The sequence below is a fragment of the Tigriopus californicus genome, chromosome 9, assembly GCF_007210705.1.
Source record: "Tigriopus californicus strain San Diego chromosome 9, Tcal_SD_v2.1, whole genome shotgun sequence".
Classification (NCBI taxonomy): Eukaryota; Metazoa; Arthropoda; class Copepoda; order Harpacticoida; family Harpacticidae; genus Tigriopus; species Tigriopus californicus.
In genome coordinates, this window is record NC_081448.1 from 14,830,000 (window position 1) to 14,848,746 (window position 18,747).

An 18,747-nucleotide genomic window follows, 5' to 3' on the forward strand; every position below is an offset into this window, starting at 1 on the left:
CTTCATTTTCTTGCTCGTTCACATCAGATCCTGGTAAACATGACAATGAGATTGTTAGATGTTCCCGAACAAGTGCCGTCGCCATTTGAAGGGCCAGACCAAAAAAAAAAAAGAATCACTGTCGAGCTAGTTCTTCGTCCTACAAGTCTGTTTTGGCTCCTGTTCCTCTGGCTTAAGTTCCCTCGTTTCCAATGGCTCTAACAAATTGGTCCCTCTTTGCTTAAAGGCCAGGGATTATAAGCCCTCCCCCCCCATCTACTCGGAGAGAGAATCCAATGGGAGAGCACTCACACACTCACCAATAGTGAACTACCTACTGTGAACAGACAAGTTCTACGAGGAGTGACTTAGTGTTCGTTGGACTCGAGACTTTGCTGCTTTATGAGTGTAATTAAGATTTCCAAAGGGCGTGAGGCATCGGAAGGGGATTTAGACTACGTGGTGGAACCCTCCCAAACTACTTCCACCATTCCCCCACTAGGCTAGTTGTCCTGGCGGGGCTTTGATCCCAGCCCCCGGACCTTCCCGACAACGATGTACGAGTGTACGTACGCGTACTTGTACATTAGTAGTTGCAATGAGGGAGCTAAGAGATGATTGGGAATCTTGATACTGCAGATAGTAGACCAAACACCTATGTATTTATTGGGATCTCTCTGGCGTAACAAAAGTAACGAATAATACAAGCCACACAGACAGAACAACGACAATCCAGTGTTGGGTGCACATATCACAGCATTTTTTATGTCACACAAATCGCCATTTCGAGGGCCTTCATAGGCTGTGCCGCAGTTCCTTCATTTTGTCTGTCGCCGTGCTCCCTCATTTCTTGAGGGCCTATATGCGGTCGATCTTTTAGGGGTTGTAGGTATGTAGCTCATCCAAGTCCATGTTGAGACGGAAAATCTTTGGTATGTAAACAGTTTATGAGCGAAGTAGGGGATTAAGCAGCATTTATGTTTTCTGCAGTCCCTCGTGTGAGGCCGACTCCATCCCATCTGGTGGGACTCGAATGGAGAAAGACGATGTGGACGAGGACACGGTGGACATCGAGGACGACGTTCCTCCATTAGCACGGCTATTAGAATGCCCATTAATGTGAGGGACCACAGCTGCTGTGAGACGGCTGGGATGAGGCCCACCACCACCACTCGTGGAAAGCCTACCACTCGAGAAAGTGGATTTAGCACAATGTCTTTTGGCCACGCTTAGGCCCTCAGTGGATGAGCTGCTCTCGGCAATTGTGCTTCCTCCGCATGAACTCGTCGAAGTGCTACTTGTGGAGGCACTCACAGGCCCATTGGAACACACGGACTCGATCACGCGATACAGAAAGAGGTAATCGTCTTGGCTCTTCCAGATGCCTGGCCGGCGATTGTGAGCCACTTTGGCATATTGATACACGTCCACGTGGTTTTCAAAGTCCAATTGGCGGAGTAATGTGGACAAAGCACAGAAGGTGGCTGCCTCTGGTCCGCCAAAACGGTCCACGATGGCCAATGGACCACTGGAATGTTGAACTTGCGTGTGAAGGGTGTTGGCCACGCGGATGAGATCCGAGGCCGTCGACAATGGTGAACAATGGTGAGGCCAACTGGGACAGAACACCAACTTGACGGACATTTCGTAGTCGTCGTGGTGAGAAATGAGATTAAATTCTTTGGTTTGGTAGCCATGGTACTCGGATTCATCGACTAATTTCACTCTAATGGCATCCAAATCCAGATCCACTTGTTGGCTGGGCCAAAAAATGCCAAATTCCTGCAAAATATTAAGGGAGCGGTGAGGCTCGAGATCCAATTAGAGCCCGCAAAAAGGTCTTACCGGTTGCTGGAGGGCGGACAGGACCACCACTGAGCGAACATTGTGGTCCCACAACATTTGCCAGAAATCATCCACCGTATGATCGGTCGGGTGTTGGGTGATGATGAACTCCTTCAAGCGCTTGAAACCTGGGAGCCAAGATGCATTGATGTAATCCGAGCCGTCCAGGCTGACCCGCGGAGCTAGCGGCACACGAGCCGACTCGATGGGCAGATAATCAAAGTTTTGGTTTTTGCATTGATTACACGTCTTTAAGGCCGCCATGAATTGGACCTCTTGCGGCTGATAGGCCGTGGCCAGTTTGAACTGACGATCCAAGAGCTGCCAAGGGATGGAGTTCTCGTCGGTGGTGAAGCTACTCTGAAGACTCGAGATGTAGCGCGACAAGTAGGAACGATTGATGTTGGTCTCGCCGGACGCGACAGCCTCAGCCAAGGCGTCGTGGACAAACATAAATTGCTCCTCGGTCTGGACCAGGTAGTTTCTTTGGGTTCGGATATGCTTGAGATACGCCACGAGATTCAGCTCGCCTTTCGCCCTCATTTGCTTGAGCATCGCATCAATGAGAATGTAGGCGCCGGTTCGCCCCACACCAGCACTGTCAACGTGCGTGAAAAGGAGAGAAGAAGCACTTAGAACTCACATGCATTCGTGATCACCACATTCAAGCTCACCCAAGTTTGGTCGTAAATCCGGACCAGAGACTCGGATTCGGGCTGATTACCCCATATTTATTGGACGATCTCTATGTAATGGCGAGAAAACTTACCTGCAGTGCACGACGATGGGCCCATCACTCTCACGAGTCGACGAGGCTGACGACTTTTTGACAAAACTTAACACGGGCAACGGGTTCTCGGGCACCCCATGATCTGGCCAGTTAGTATAATGGTACTGATGCACGTAGCGCTCAGAAGCCTTTTGCTTGACCGCCTTGATCTTGATATGACGGATTTTGAAGGTGCGCACTGTGTACGTGGCCAACTCTTCTTCGCTCACCAATGAGACCTCGATCAAACCATACGTGGCTGGGCCTTCAGTCGGCCAATACAAGTCACATTTTCTCTGCAAATCAAAGAAGAAACGGATTTATAGTAGGCTCGTAGCTCCTCCAACCAATCACACTCAGCATGTCAGTCAATTGGAATTGGACGAGGGATCACCAAAGGGGGGGGAGGGGCGGGGGGGGCGGAGCGAAAAAATCAATCGCCAACTTTTTAGGGAACGTTGCCTCTTTTTATTTGGTGTATTTGGCCTTTTTTTCTCTCCTTCCAATTCGAGTTAATAAACCGGCAACCCGATAAGAGCAACAGTCAGATATGACCACAACATGAGGTGAGTGAGTTTGATTTGAACATAGGCTAAGACATTCAAACAAAATAAAATTGTTAATGTGGTCAGAAAGATTGTTGGTTGCACTTTTGGGGGAAGTGTTGGTTGGTTATGGCTCAGGAAGGGTGTTAGTGGAGATCAATCATAATCATTGGAGGAAGTCTCTTAAAAGTGTGAGTAGGTATGGTTGAGAGTGCATTCTTGAGTGTTGACCAACACCCAATAACACGTTCAACCTTTGAAGCTTTCCGTCACTGTGAAAACTCAATTCAGATGCCCGACTTAGAAGTGGGTATGTGAGCGCGTTAGAAAGGAGGATTATATACCTCGAACCTCCAAGGTTTTGCTCGCTTCTCATCAATGTGAAGACGAGTTGAGCTGGTCGAGATCAACACGAGTGACTGCTGGTGTTTCTGCGTCAACGACTGCCGCTAAAACACATGAAAAGAATTTTTTCCCCTTTGATCTTAGCCTCCTCCTCCTCCTCAGGACCTCTTCTCTTGCCTCTTTTGGGTGAAAATAAAAGCGAGGGAAATTTCTGACTTGGCAATGCCGACTGATCTTGTATAGTGTGTGGATGAGTGTGAGTTCGTGTGAGGTGAAGGAGCGAAGAAGACACAGAGAGGCCAGAGAGAGGCCAGAGAGAGAGTCAAGGAAGAAGGGCAGAGCGTCTTCCCTCAAGGGGAAAAGGCAATTCGGGTTGACGAGTGTGTCGGCGGTTAGAAACGAACGAACTTACCCTTCCCCGTTCCACCAGATTAGTGATCATGACCACCACTTTAACTTTTTGCTCCCAGATCATCCGCCAGAAGGAATCGAATGTGGAAGGCAATGGGCCTTGAGTACCGATGTAGGCGTGCGCCTTTTGGAAGCCATCAATGTAATTGGCGTTGACATATTCACCTCGCTTCTGACCAGGGAGTGGGCGCAATTGAACCCGGGAGTGATCATCTGTGAAAAAGATGGACAAGATGAATCATAGTGAGAGCCAGAGGGGAAAAATGGGAGCCCGGTAGCCAAAGTACTTGCACGAACTATGTGTCATAGAGTATCCATTGGTGGTCGAGAGGAATGGTTGATTGGTCAGCACAAAAAAGGGGTACAGTGAGGGAAAAAAACCTGGCAATCCTTTCGACGCCCACCGCCCATCCATCCATGCCTTCACCCATCCATCTATCTGTGTTCTTACACAGTCAATCCATGTAGCTAGCTCGGCACTAGCTCGTTTGCTTGCTTGCTGTCTTCCCAGTCCCTGCTACTATCTATCTATCTATCCATCTGACGACTACTTACATGCTACGACATTATGATATCTATTCTTGAGCTTATTGTCAGCTTGATATGATGAGTCAGCTGGAATTTCTTCATGGGTCGAGAGGGACTGAATGGCCTCGTACTCCTTGCTGAATCCAATGTCACCGTTGGCATGGAGCGAGGCCACATGCTGAATGAACAAGTGGGCCGGAATGGCCGTTCGGGTGGTGGCCAGGCGAGGTCCCTCCCCCACCATGGAGGTCGTCACAGATTGCTCAATGTCCCAGTCCGGGACCACACTCGGAGCCGGAGTGGCTGGGGACTCATCCAAGTAATAGTAGGACTCGTTGAAATAGCGCCTGCAATGCAAACAACAACAAATACCCGCATGTTAGTTGAGGACGAGGACCACGACGACAGGATAAACGGCACCCACCCACCGAGCCCAGGAACGTGTCTCGAATGAGTAAAACAATGAATTATATGAGGCACACAACACGCCAACGTGATGCTCAACCCAGAATAGTGGAACGTTCGCGTCCAAGGCAGCAGGTTCACGGTTTGCACCGTTGCAACAACCGCTGACTTTATGGACCCATCACTTAACTCATTTCCAGTTTTCCAAGCTAAACTTTTGGGACGACTCCATATGTAACAACGTAAGTACATACAGGACAGTATGGTGGTGGTACGTACCTCCACAATGCAATGGCCACCAATGCGAGCAAAAGTGCGAAGAGGACACAAGTTCCTCCGGCAATGATCCCAGCACTTAGTTCCAGGCCAATGGTGGCCGTTCGGACCACGGTCGAGGCCTTGACTTGGTCACAATTCAACTTGAGCAATATCTTTTGAGGCTCAGAGAAGTCGCCTCGGTATAAAGTGGTTTCATTGTAGATGCTCCGAGTGGCAGCTCTCACTTTCAACTCGTGCATGGCATTGGTGGTGAGGTTACTTAACAGGATCTGAAAAGGCCAATTAAGAGTTGCGAATGGGCTAATTAAGATCCCCACCAAGTCTTCTTGTCTGGGCCAAGCCAAATGAAATAAAAAAAAGGACCTCTAGGAAAAAAAAATAATCCCATTTTCTTTCTTGCTTTTCCTTTTTTTCCTTCAAAACTAGGTGTATGGTTTGGGAGGCCTTTGTCTTAAAGATCGTACTAACCTTGGATCCATCCTCGGAGAGGCCATGCTCGCCCTCGTCGGCACCGCCGTTTGGCTGGCTGGCATTTCGTTCCACAATAATTTCCTCAAATTGCCACTCGTCCTCACTTCGGTAGTAGATGAAATAGAAGTCGATGCCTTTGTAAACCCGTTCCGGCCTTTCCCACTCCAAATAAATGGATTGCTCGTCCTTGCACGTCAAATTGGAGATGAGCGGCGCACTCGGCCCGTCCACGTCGGTTAGCATCTCGAAAGGCTCGGATGGCTCACCTTCATTCTTCCAGGTGAACGCTTTCAGCCACAATTTATACTTGGTAAATGGCTCTACAAGGTTGAAAAAGAATGCCATTAAGGGAATGAAATGAGTGAGAGAAAGAAAGTAACCGAAAATTGAAACAGCCATGAATTTCAAACAACGTTGACTGAGGAACCCAAAAAGAGGGAGAAGGGAACGTTGGAACGTTGGAACGCGAGACGTACCTAATCCGGCCAGGTTGTGTTCCATCTCTTCCTCGGGATCCCTAATGGTCTGCACATCAGTATAGTTCTTGTGCATGTAATAGAGGCGGTAGCCTTGGATGATGCCGTTAGGGAACTTGGGCTGATGCCAACGTACCAACACAGACGCATTGGTCACTCCTCGGAAGGACACGTTCATCGGTTGGCTTGGCACTACAGATGGACGAACGGGTAGCACAAACGAACGGTACGAGGACCACCCAACAAAGCATGGGACCACGTCAGGCAAGTGGAATGGATCGAGAGACATAGGACGGAAGGAGGAGGAGGAGGAGGAGGAAAAGAGAAAAAATAGAGTAATTGAGCATCATTTGGCAACAGGCAGAAATGATTTACATCCCTAATGACCAGCCGTCTAACTGGGTGGGACACTCAAGTCCTCACTTGGACGGTCTCCTAATGAGAAATCGCTTGTGGAACTCACCTCCTTCGTCCGTCATTACCACCACGGTGGTGCTTGGGCCCAGGCCTTCGGGGTTGTAGACTTGAACCGAGATCAGGTATTGGGTGAAGGTTCGAAGGCGTGTGATCGTGAATTTGTCCACATTCGGGTCCTTGATCAGCATCTCATTCACGGCCTCAGGGCCCATATGACGAGGCTTATAGGCGATCCGATAGCCCAAGAACTCGCCATGGAGGGTGCTTGGATGCGGGGGTCGCCAAGACAACTGGATCGATGAGGAGCTCGTGTTGTGAGCGGCTGTTATGGTGGGCTTTCCACTTGGCACTGCAAAGACCGATCATAGTCTTTGTTAAGGCTGCCTCTCAGGGAGACCGGTCGTTTAACTAACCTTCCCGTAGGGTGATCATGTAGTAGGACTCCTTGCTGGGATGGGAACGTCCCAAGCCATTCAGAGCCGTGATACGGAAGCTGTAGGTAGTGAAAGGTTGAAGGTCGTCCACTTGGAACACCGTGGCATTGCTTTGTGTTTCCAACGTGTTCTTCTCGTCCCAGATTCCATTCTCACCCACGCGCACGTGGATCAAGTAATGCGAGATCGGCGAGTTATGCGTGTTGAACGGAGGCGTCCAAGACAAATTCACGGACCTGGATGTGAATCCCATCACCAAAGGAACCCCCGGCGGGGCAGGCACGTCTAAAGAAGAGGAGGAGCAGATCGTTGTAGTGATAAACCTATGGAAGTTGTTGGTGCCTGTGTGTTTTCGGTGAACATAATGAAACTTCCTGTCTTTGTTCAAACTCTCTTAATCCGAAGTTGAATCTTGACGGAATCGCACCGCTCAGAGAGAGTGATTCAATGTCTACCTTACACACATTTTCGTCGTGGCTCTCTATCTCGTGTGTGCTTGAGTGTTCACGTACATCCCTACAATAACGGAGCACGCGAGCTGGAAGTAAGATTTCGCTCTTGAGAACTTCATTTATTCCAACTCGCGAGACAATTAATTTACATGCCAACTCTCTGGCGGGTACGTAGTAGGGACTATGAAGTAGATTAAGCAAAGAGTGAGCTAGGAGGGCTCCGTTCGTCTCTTTCCTGGTGAATGGAAGAAGTGCCATAATGACGGAACAGGCCTCGCCACCATCTCATTAATCTGATTCTCGTCGTCGCCGTCGTCGCTGTCGTCGTCTTTTTCACTAATGGTGTCTTGACGAAAAAAAAACTACTTGAGTACAACCATCCACACATCGGTCGATTCCCAGAAATGATTCTTGCTTGACATTTGAGCTTGGAAGTGAGTAAGACACAGTAAATTCACAGTGTCTACAGTGTACTGCTGGTCTCTCTGAAGAGCCCTCCGTCAACCTCAGTCATCAGGGAGAGCTCGTTGCGATGAGCAGAACTGATTTGGCCCTGAGGCTCCGAGCTCTTTCCGGTTCAGCCTGAAGCGAAGAAATGTTGCTCAGATCTGGACTCAGATCACGGGAAAAAAAGTAGTGGTAGAAGACGACGACAGCAACGAGGCTCGTTTCCAATCAATCTTGAAGAGCTGGGTAGTACATAGTGTGCACTTTTCAATATCGAAGTGGGATGAAGGCTCATAAAAAAGGAAATAAACAGGGAACATGGCACTGAATGGCCTGAAATCGTGCCGGTTTAAGAGTTTGTTGGCCAAATGGATCCTACAAAATGTCAACTTGTTTTCCAAAATAAAGAGGGCAAGCCATTTACTGGAGACCATCATTAATAAATGATAACCTATGAGTTTGTATCGGTAAGTGGCCGATGAATTGCGGAGACCAAGATTTTGTTTTGGTCGCTCTAGTTTTGCTTCAATGTACATGTAAATTACCATGTACTAAAGTACTAGTGAGAATCAGTATATCTCCCGCACACCCACCGAGTGTCTGGTTCACGAGGGAAGATGATCATAATGACTACAATGAGGTCTTCACACGCGTTGAAGTTTCCCACCGAATTGGATCAAAACCAAAAACGTAACCATGGGAGAGTGGTAGAGGAAGACGTACTGTCCATAGATCAGTCAGTGCTCTCCATGATGTGAAGAATGGAGCGGAAACGGAATAAATCATGGCCGAGCAAGAGAGGCTCGTGCCTTGCGGCTGCATTTGAGTCCATCACGATTTTCCCAACCACCCTTCGCCAATTGTTGCGTCTAATTCACAATTTTGGGAGTAACGACAACAACAACAACAACCACTACAAACACAACGAAAATTACAACAGTTTTGGAGAAAAAAAAATGCCAACAACTCTTTGTTGACAGGGAAGGATCTCAGCGGAAGCTTCGTGTCATTTGCTAAAATAATTTGGTGACATGGTAATGAAGAAACGATTTAACAGGATGGGAGTTATCCGAACAAATGGAGAATAAGTGAGTGGCATAATGGAAATGTGGGAGATCTATTTTATGATGCCGGGGTAGTGGCATTGTATCCTATTAGGGAAAGGTTACATAATTGCAATTTCCTTAATGTACGTGTCATTGTAATTGAAAGAATGTCTTTGGTGTGTGCATGTGCGCAATTTGCCTGACAACCCCGAGCGGATCACGAAGTGAGTGGTTCTTTCGCATTTCAAGGCACTCTCAAGTATCCAGCCTTCTATCCATCCATTAGTTGATATTACCTGGAGGGTAATTATTTTTCTCATTAGCTCAATAAAAGTCTTTTTAGACGAGGAGGAGCAAAGATGGATGCTCTGATGACGACCGCAAAGAAGACACCAACAAGCAAGATCGTCCTCCTCGTCGTCGTCGTCATCCATCCATCCATCCATCCTACTCCACTCAAGCCAGTCAAAAAAGGTTTCAGAGTCGAGATCTCGAAGATAATGAAGAAACGAGTGATCTTCCAGACTTCTTGCAACCCTCAAGCAATTGAGGCTTTGAAGCTCATAAACTCATTCTCGGCCTCCTTGACGAGGATCATTCATCTTGATGCACCCTGTCTAGGTTGCGTGGCTCATTTTCGAGTATTTCCTTGCAATAGGATCTATCATCTCGAAATATTGGCATCTCCTCAGTCCTCTCATAGGCAATCCATTAGATCCTTGTTAAAAGAGGATTCACAGTGTCAAACAAGTCTCGTGAGAGGGGGAAAATCGTGCATAAACTGAACTTGTCGTGCGTGCCAGGCATGGTACATACTAGAATACATATATACACAGATGCGGGTGTAGTGGTAATCTAGCGTTGAATTCCCCTGTCTCGTTGTGACCCTGACGAATGAGGATAGTCACACCACTTACCAACCCTCTGCACACCTCACCAATGACGTCTCGGGTGAAGGTCTCTTTTCTGGTCATGATGAGTCACTTCTGGTTTCATTTTCAACTCTCCCTTTCTCCTCCTCCTCCTCCTTCTCAACGTCTCGAAATCCATCGGCCGAGCAATCGACCGATTGAGCGACCGAGAAGCACTCCGCGTCATCATCAATAGTCTGTCGTGAATCAATAATCAAGAAGAACACACCAACAGATGGTTCCTTCAAACGATTCCTTATCACAATTCGGATCGCAAGTACTTTTTGAGTGGCTCCAGGGAAATCGAAACCACTCTCTGAATATGACTAGACGACCATGCCAACGACGACGACGCCGACGACATGTGGGTTAGCAATCCTTTTTGGAATGTGAAAACCTGCCGTCATCGTGATCGCGATTGGATTCGATTTCCGTTGCTTCCCGGAATGGAGGACTCCATATCACCACAGATTGGGTTTACTGCAGCACACCATGTTGTTTGTTGTATCTGTGTTGTAGTCCCGTGGATGATGATGGCATTGAGGATGACGCCGAGGTTGTTGATGATTATCACTCACTCTCAAGAGGAAGTTCATCATGGAGCCAGCCATGCACACGCTCATATACTGTACATACGTGCATGTACTGTATACTATGTATACTCGAAGAGCACACACAGAAAAAAAGGCAATCAAAGGCAAAGCTATTAGATTTCAGGAAATGAACCCCCATAAACACACCTCAATATTCGAGGCCTAACCACAAGACAGTGACGATTCAGATCACACCACAAGAGCTTTGAACATGAAACAAATTTGTGGATTCTAAGCCGCAAGTAGGACTGACCAAAGAAACGAAGAGTCGTGCCGTGAATGGCAAAGCTGGATCATGAACATTGGCATGATCTCTCAAGGTGAAGAGCTCTTGCAAAAAAAAAAGAAAGAAAGAATTCGCACAAACAATTGCCATGCACATGAACAAAAGACTCCTTGATTCATCTTCGTATTCAAACCCTAATGAATTCCGAGTAGTCTCGGTTTCCTCGTCCTTCTTCGCGTCGACGTTCCCGATCTCAGTCGATCTCAGTCTTTCGAATTTCAATCCTTCACTTCCGGAATTGAATTGAAGCGAGTTGAAAACCGTGTCTGAATTTGCCATGATTGTGACCCGTGAGCTTGACAGACAAAGAGAAATAATAAGTCACAACAAAAGGATCTGCTCGAGGTCTTTGCCTTGATCCTCCGGACCTTCTTTCTGCGCCCGCCCGCCATGCATGCACTACTACTACATACTCTTTCCCTTCAATCTTCAATCTTTCACCCTATCCCGACCAAACAGGCATGGGTGGAAGCGTCCCTCTTTCTCACTCGTGACCTTTGAGACAAAGCCAATGAAAAGAGGTCATAGTTTATTGAAGGCGCCACTTCCCCTAGGCTCAATTAGGATTTTTTTTTTTTTTTTTTTTATTTTTTTATTTTTTTATTTTGTTTGTTGTTGGTTTAATTTTTTTGTATTTTTTTGTTTTTTTTTGTTTGGTTCTTTTTTTTTTAAAAAAAAAACGGAACAAGAGGTTGGTTACTTTTTTTTGCCGAGGCCGACTTGTCTTTGTCTCGGAAATTGCAACTTTATGGTGGGGGATCTCCTTCATAATTATTATTTTTCTTCATGCATGAGAGATGCACCTTGGGAGCGATTCAAGAATGACATCTCAGATTTTCAGGGATAACGACGCATCCGTACTGAAGGCAGTGCTTGTACGAGTACCTCCTTCGATATTTGAATCTCGAGGTGACTCGGTGAAAACCTTCCCAAAAAGTGTTTTGTTTTAAGATGATCATGACTCGGAATATTTGTTTTCAAATCGAGCTGATCCATTATTGAAATTGGAAACGCGAGATTGACCCAGATTTGGAAACTAATCTGCATTTCAGGATGAGCACTTGGTTTCAATTTGATGTGGGTAAAGCCATGCTCTGGGAGCATTACCCGTTTCCGGTGAAATCTCTCAATCTCGAGGGGATTGCTCGATCGAAATCAAATGAAGAAATTGTTTTTCCTACCCACCAAGATGTCAGAAGTGGAAGTAGACATCAAGTATTTATAAACGGGCGGCTGGTTGGGTAGGGATGGATTTCTTTTCCCATCCAGGCCTTCTAAGTGGGTTTGAATTTCCAACCGATGCGAAATCTGAGAGCGTAAAATTTTGCTTGGTTCCCCTTCTTCTCCTGATGAGTAATCTTGATCAGATAGTACTTGTTCTTCGCTTCCTCCGCGCTTTTTGGCCAAGGAGGATTCCCTTCAGTGCATACACGCATGCACATACACAGTGTACAGTACTGAACATAATCTCGACTCAGAACGGCTCAGATCACCAAAAACGAGCTCCAAAAGTAGTCACATTTTCAAAGAGGAGACTAGAAGAGCCAGGTATAAGGCCTTGAGGTGGGCGATACTCAATAATATGTAACAAGCATTGCAAAAGGAACACTTAATGATATCAATCATCGATGGGCTTTTCAAAACCCATTGTGTTGCAAAACTCGTCCGTCCTCCATTGCCTTTTGCAAATAGCAGAATAAGTAAGTATTAGGACAATTGGAAAGGAGCCTAGCGGTGATTTAGATTGCGATCAGCCTCCTTTCTCTCTAAGCATCTCGGTGGAGGAGTGCAGAGACAAACGCGCATACATACTCCACAGTTAAAGGCTCTCAAGACGAGAACGATTTCTCTCTAAATTTCAATCTGATTTCAATCCCGTCTCTTCGGATAGCAGCGGCTTCAACACGACCAAGACCATAGCGCTCTCTGCCAGCCAAATGCTTCTCTTCCTCAGCCTCTTTTGACTCACTCTTTCCGCTTCAAATTCAAGATTTGAGCGTCTCATTACAAAGCAATTTATGCTTTACACGAAATGAAATTATGCAATTGAATCCAACATCTCTTTAGGGCGGGCCGCATTTGCCATATCTAGCAACTAAACTCGGTTCAACAATCAGTTTTGTCATTGGAAAAAATGGCTGACTACATCGTTCGTGAGTCCAACGCAGATGTTAATACTAGTATGATGCCTAGCTTGACGAAAAGTCTCGAGGTGAAAAGGTCTCGGAGTTCATGAATACGTACATGGATGTTGGGAATTACTGTCGGGGATCTGAAAACGAGCTAATTTTATGACATGTGTACACTATAGTGTGTGTATGTATGTAGCAGTGCCAGGCGCTCAATTTCAGTATGCAAGTGGGACTTTGAAGTGGTTAGTGCGTGAATAGGTGAATGATTATCACTGGCCGTTTCTTGAAACAGCTTGACTACCACTGTGTGTACCTACTTTGTACCATTAAAATCTTGACTCCACAACAACTGCAACTACTACCACAACTACTCGTACTACAGCAACTAGAACGAGTAAGAACTCAAGGCTCTGTTAATTGGACATGGCGAAACACTCTGAAATGTAATTTGGAAATCAGTGTGAGAAATCAAGCGATCTGGTGCCCATTGAGTGTAATATGTGAGCATTGCCCAGCGAGCTAACCAGGCGAATGGTAGACTGACGGACGGGACGGACTGACAACCGAGCAGACGGGCCTTCTTCTCCTTTGGAGCGCCACATTTTCTCACCATGTGCAGTGACCCCCTCAGACGAGTTCTCGTTGTGGTTGTTTCACGCATGTAGGGTTTGTTATGATTATTACTCGAGCTTCATGGGGTCTACCTACATGAACATGGAACATATCTAGTAACTCTTGACGAACCCCCCGCCATACTAGTGCATAGAATGAGTAGTGCAATCAAAGCAAGAAAATAGGCTCAACGCCATAACAAGTATGTATTCCGGAATGGCCGGTCTCAAAATCTTTGGACTGTGGCAGTGTAAAGGAAGCATGTATGGGTGAAGAGAGGGTAAAAAAGCTATTCCTTGGTCCCACCGGTCCATGGACCAGGTTATTAAGGCATGGAAGTGCCAACCCGCCTCTCCACTATCCTTGGCAACCCTGATGGGGGCAAAAAATCGTGAAGTACAGGAAATCCGACCTGAACACCAACCCAAGACAGGGCCCTCCACGTGGATCAATAGGGCACACACTCGCAGTACGAACGTACGTCGCCCTCGTGATAAGTGTACAAGTACGAGTGAAGAACAAAAGACAAACGGCCACCTGTGAGCCATCTTGACATGAAGCTTTATGCGCAGGAGTTTTTGTGTCACAAGCCAGTCGTGTCGAGATTCTCGGGGCATTAAAATTGGGCATTCATTTCATTACAATGGGAGGAAGCAGAACGAACGAACAAACCCTATCCTCGGTGCTCTTCGCTCTGAGTATGCTGACAACCTACGGGGCTCGACTCGTTCGACGAGGCACACGTAAGATGAGAAGCGAAGTGGAAATGGTTTTCCATTTTTTACGATGTCATTAGCATAAACAAATGTCCATTTGTCGAAGAGAAACACACGGGAAGTGAAAGAGGGAACGAAAAGAGCCACCAATCCCCTATGTACTGTCCTGCGAGGAGAGAAAGTCCGGGGATAGTTTTAGACAAGGATGCAGAGAAGTAGGAGGGGGAAAAACTCTGTGCCAATGGCATTGCTTGTGCCAATACGCCTCCTTAAAGTGTATTTCAAAGGATTAGTCTCTAGAAGCCATTGTCTGGGAGAAACACGCAAAGTTTCCAGCATTTTGCATACGACATACAATGAGCGCAATAGTGCTTGGCGTTGGCGTTGGCGGGCTTTGGCGACACGACAAGCGGATCTAGTCCATGTATTACTCTTACTGTTATGGTGTGTGTAGAATGACAGATTATCGTGGTAGTCATTGGGCAGCTTAACCTTGAGCAGAGTCAGGCGCCGACTAAAGGCCCACCCACAGTCATGCACTAAGGCTCAACGATTAGGATCAACGTTGCAGATAGTATGCAGAAACCAGAATCGCACAAACGCGAGCACACCCATTCACGGGCGTAAAGCCTCTCTATGTTAGCTATAACGTAATTGGCTCTGTCAAGATGAACCCAACGCGGCCAACGATGGATCCAGAGAAAAGGGAACGGATCCATGTAGGGATGCAGTTCTTGCGGAGCGGAGGGGGGACCTCCTTCTCTTTTATCCCAAACAATTGAGCCACGTTTCCCTCGCTCTCTTTCTGTCTTGACACTTTAGTTTGCGACGTTAGGTGCAAAAACGTCAATTTCAGGAGATAAAATGCCGTTCCCTCATCCCCTTTCCCACCACTCTCCTTTTTGAGTCGATCTAACCCAAAAGAAAGGCTACATGTCGAGTAAAGAGTGAAAAATTACCAATTTTTCCGGAATTGTCTTCTGAAGGGAGAGCATTGTAAGGAAGAAAAGAGCAGAAGAGATGGTTTAAGGAACTCGATCAACGAGGCCCAGGCCCCTACCCGCAAAACGAGTAATGGATGGATGGTCTTACCTTGAACAAAGAGTCGAACGGCCACATTGGGCCTTTTGCGATTGTTGACCAAGCAAATGTATTCGCCCGAATCCTCGGCGGCCAAGGGCGAAATCTCGATACTGAACACAGATGGGGTGAGTGTCACTCTCGGTGGAGCCGAGGATTTGCTCGAGAGCTCCAATGATGACTCATGGCTCATTTGGGCGGGGTCTTCGAGATCCTCGTCGGGGTTCTGCCCCTCCTTGAACTCGGCCACGATCGTCTCGTGGGAGGGTGAGTTCGAGTAGCAACCCTGACAGAGCCACTTCACCGACCGGACCAGGGAGTCCTCGGTTAATCCTTGACAGAGGAGAGTCACATTCTCCCCAGCTTGACGGTAAACATTGTCTGTGGTGCCCACGGGATCCCTCGTGTGTGGACCACTGTGACTACTACTGCTACTTGAACCGGCACCACTCGCACTAGGGGGATCCGCTCCTGAAAAGGGAACAAGAAATAAAACTTATATGACATGTTTTGACGGCCATCCCAGGGTTGACAAAAAGGCTCTTTCAGCTCGCTCTAAACGGAACGAAGACGGAGATGACCAAGGAGTATGCTTGTATGTACTTCTGGTTCCTCCCAACGCCTTCTTTTCCTTTTCTCATCCTTCCAGTACTCTGGGAAGAAGAAGAAGAAGCTCTTCAAATATTTGGTCAAAGAGAGAGAGAGAGAGAGAGAAAGAGAGACTACGGAACTCAAAGCCTCTCTTCTCTTCTCTCTCTCCCTCTGTCTTGGTGGGAACGGGCGAGAGAACGAGTAATTTAGTCTGAAAGGCCCCTTAAAGGCTGAAACCGACATTGACAATGTGTGTGATTGCAGGCTCGCTTGTCAAAAGCGAGCTCGAGCATGTTCCATATGACCCTTGAGCGACCCACTAAATGAATGAATGGGTATGAGGGCGTGGATGGGACGAAAGAGGCCAAACTCGCCAAAATCTGAGACGACCGAATCCAGTGAGCTCTGCTCAACGAGACTGACCGCTCATATTGCTGAGGCTTGGAGCGCCAAAATTTGGAATTCGTCGGTGTTCCATGTCAATGACCGTGTCCTTCCTTCTCCTTTCCCTTCTCTTTCCATTTCTTCCAGCCTTAGACGGGAAATGATCACTTGTGTCTGAGAGGATTTGGAACAAAGTTCCACTTGGGATCCACTTCTTAATCCCTTGACAATTTTTTCTCGGACAAAACGTCCGAGGGTGAGCTACACGTTCAGTTAAGGCTGTTCCTTCTCCATTTCTAGGGTTTTCTTCGTCAAGACTCATGAGATATATATCTAGCGTACAACGCAGCAAGAAAAGGATGCCCCCTTGGCCCCTCCCTAAAAAAGGTCCCCCGACGAGGATTTACATCCAAACGACCTCTCTGACACCAATAGGTTATCGGTTATGGGCTCAAATGCAAATTACCGAGCCTATATGCTTGGAAAGTGCACTCAAACTTGCAAACTGGAGTCGCTTCTTAGGCCAGAGAAGTTGTTCTTTTCCTTGATTTCCACTTGAATACATCGATCTACTATGTGTTCTCAAGATAACCAGATAACGTCGGCTGACAAGGAAAGTGCACAATTTCGTGTCTTGTGAGAGGGTTCCACAAGGGCCAAATAAAACAGGGGGATATTGGATACATAAAGAATGGCCAACGATTTTGCGAGCCTCAAATTGCAATGAACTTTTCAATACAAGTCCTTCCACCCCAAGTAAGAAAGAGCCTCTCGATGGAAGAAAAATGGACCCTGATATCCCCCACCCATCTAACCAACCAACCAACCAACAAACAAACAAACCCGTCTTTTCAACATTGCAAGTGGAGGAGTTTGAACTGGCAATAAGTCACTGGATATGCCTCATTTTATCTATGTCTTCCTCCAAGGAAACACTTTTGGGGGCTCAACTCATCTTGGAACCCATATATTTGGGGAGAGGACACACACAGAGAGCTAGCGGATATTTGCTCATAAGGAACAATAATCATCTCGAGTTAATCCTGGGCGATGATCATGGAGATGCGCTCTCATTAATCTCGGTCTTTGTCATTGAAGGAGCTTACCCAGCACTGACTTGATGGCTCACATGCCCAAAGGAGGACCCGCATAAGCATTGTGCTGGTTTGTATATTTCCGTCCTCTGCCTTGTTTTGTGTATAAAATGGCCAATACAATAGGGATAGAGGGGAGAGAGAGAGAGAGAGAGAGAGAGAGAGAGAGAGACTAATCCAATACGGTCATCTTGCCGCATTCGCTCGCGACAAGACAGGGAAAAAAAGTCGGACTCTGTTTGTGTCAGACCTCATCGTGGTGTTCCTGTTGAACTCACGGATGTACAGTTAAATGTAGGATCAACAATGCCCAAGTACGGATATATCTTTTGCATGCTCGAACACGGATCGAACCGGAGGGACCCATTCCAGAGCCAAGTCTTTCATGTAACCGACTGCAAATCGGCCTGACAAAAAGTACTTTTTCACCAAAAGTCATAACTTAAATTGTTGCCAAACGCTGCGTAGTGTTAACTCTATGGATTTTGACTGCAATGAAGCTTCGCCAGAGATCGCCTTGGTCCATTGGTGTGCACAAGCGACTTCTTCGGCACTAGTAGTGCTACTACTACCACTACTGCTACTACTATTACTCCTACTTCTACCATCACCGTCCTTCTTGCTCGAAGAGACACGAAGTCAGGCAAGTGATAAATTAAAACTGACATTGCAAAGACAAATGAAGCTCATTGACAAAGTGAAACGGCAAGATGCGACAATGGCCCAAGTATTCCACTTGATATACTCTACTGGTGTGTGGACTCAGGAGCGAGCAGAAGATAGGCCAGAAATGAGAAGAGAGAGAGAAAGAGGGGGGCTTGCCAAAGATTCCAGAGACGCGACCATTTGCAAGCTATGACGCACTTTACGGATGAGGACGGGGAGCATTCAAATTCCTTGGGGAAAATGTAATTTCAGGTTGGACCATGTCAGTGCATCCAATTAGTTTACGGTCATTGCACGAGGCCTCTTGGAGGGATATAAAAGATCTGCTAACAAAGATAGCGACGACCAAGATGTCTTGTCCCGGGTCCTTTCCCAAAATTATTCCATAATCCAGTTCAGTAGACTGTAAATGAATAGGATTTCAAGACTGGCTCATGAGACTTACTTTTGCTTCCCTTCGGTTCTGCAAGACACCATGAGGAGAGCCATGTCACCAGATCCCTTTTTGTCTCTAATATATGCATAGGCAGAATTCCAAGACGCAACCAAAATCGCCAGAGAGTTCGTCTAAGGCTTGGAGGTGTCAGGTCCCGACCAAACCGTCACTTCTGCGAGCAACATTCCCCGAATCCTTTTGCCCGTGACCAGTCCAGGATAAAAAGGGGCAATTTTATTCCGTCTCGTCGGGTGTATGTGTGTGTGTGTATGTGTGTGTGGTGCAAGTCTGCTGGCATGTGGGTGCGAGTGCATTTAAATTAGGCTGGGTCTGCCTGGAGCGTCACGCACCACAGGCAGTTAGCTCCAAACAGTCCTAAGCAGGGACCGATTTTCAT

The 18,747-nt window shown here is 47.0% G+C and overlaps 1 protein-coding gene across 2 annotated transcripts in view; it reads right to left on the reverse strand.

Moving 5' to 3' along the window:
- Positions 1-619: 619 nt before the first annotated feature.
- The window catches only part of LOC131886767 (tyrosine-protein phosphatase 99A-like), a 30,940-nt gene continuing 12,812 nt past the window's right edge, over positions 620-18,747 (reverse strand). The window contains exons 2-13 of one of the 2 annotated variants that reach the window (XM_059235165.1): positions 15,192-15,650; positions 15,059-15,079; positions 6,884-7,189; positions 6,517-6,819; positions 6,054-6,245; positions 5,575-5,897; positions 5,107-5,375; positions 4,450-4,769; positions 3,896-4,107; positions 2,594-2,889; positions 1,825-2,422; positions 620-1,761 (exon numbers count right to left, since the gene is read on the reverse strand). In XM_059235165.1, coding sequence (XP_059091148.1) covers positions 955-1,761; positions 1,825-2,422; positions 2,594-2,889; positions 3,896-4,107; positions 4,450-4,769; positions 5,107-5,375; positions 5,575-5,897; positions 6,054-6,245; positions 6,517-6,819; positions 6,884-7,189; positions 15,059-15,079; positions 15,192-15,650 — 4,106 coding nt within the window. In that variant the 3' untranslated portion in view covers positions 620-954. The remainder of the gene's footprint in view (positions 1,762-1,824; positions 2,423-2,593; positions 2,890-3,895; positions 4,108-4,449; positions 4,770-5,106; positions 5,376-5,574; positions 5,898-6,053; positions 6,246-6,516; positions 6,820-6,883; positions 7,190-15,058; positions 15,080-15,191; positions 15,651-18,747) is intronic. The other variant, XM_059235167.1, reaches the window with a different exon arrangement.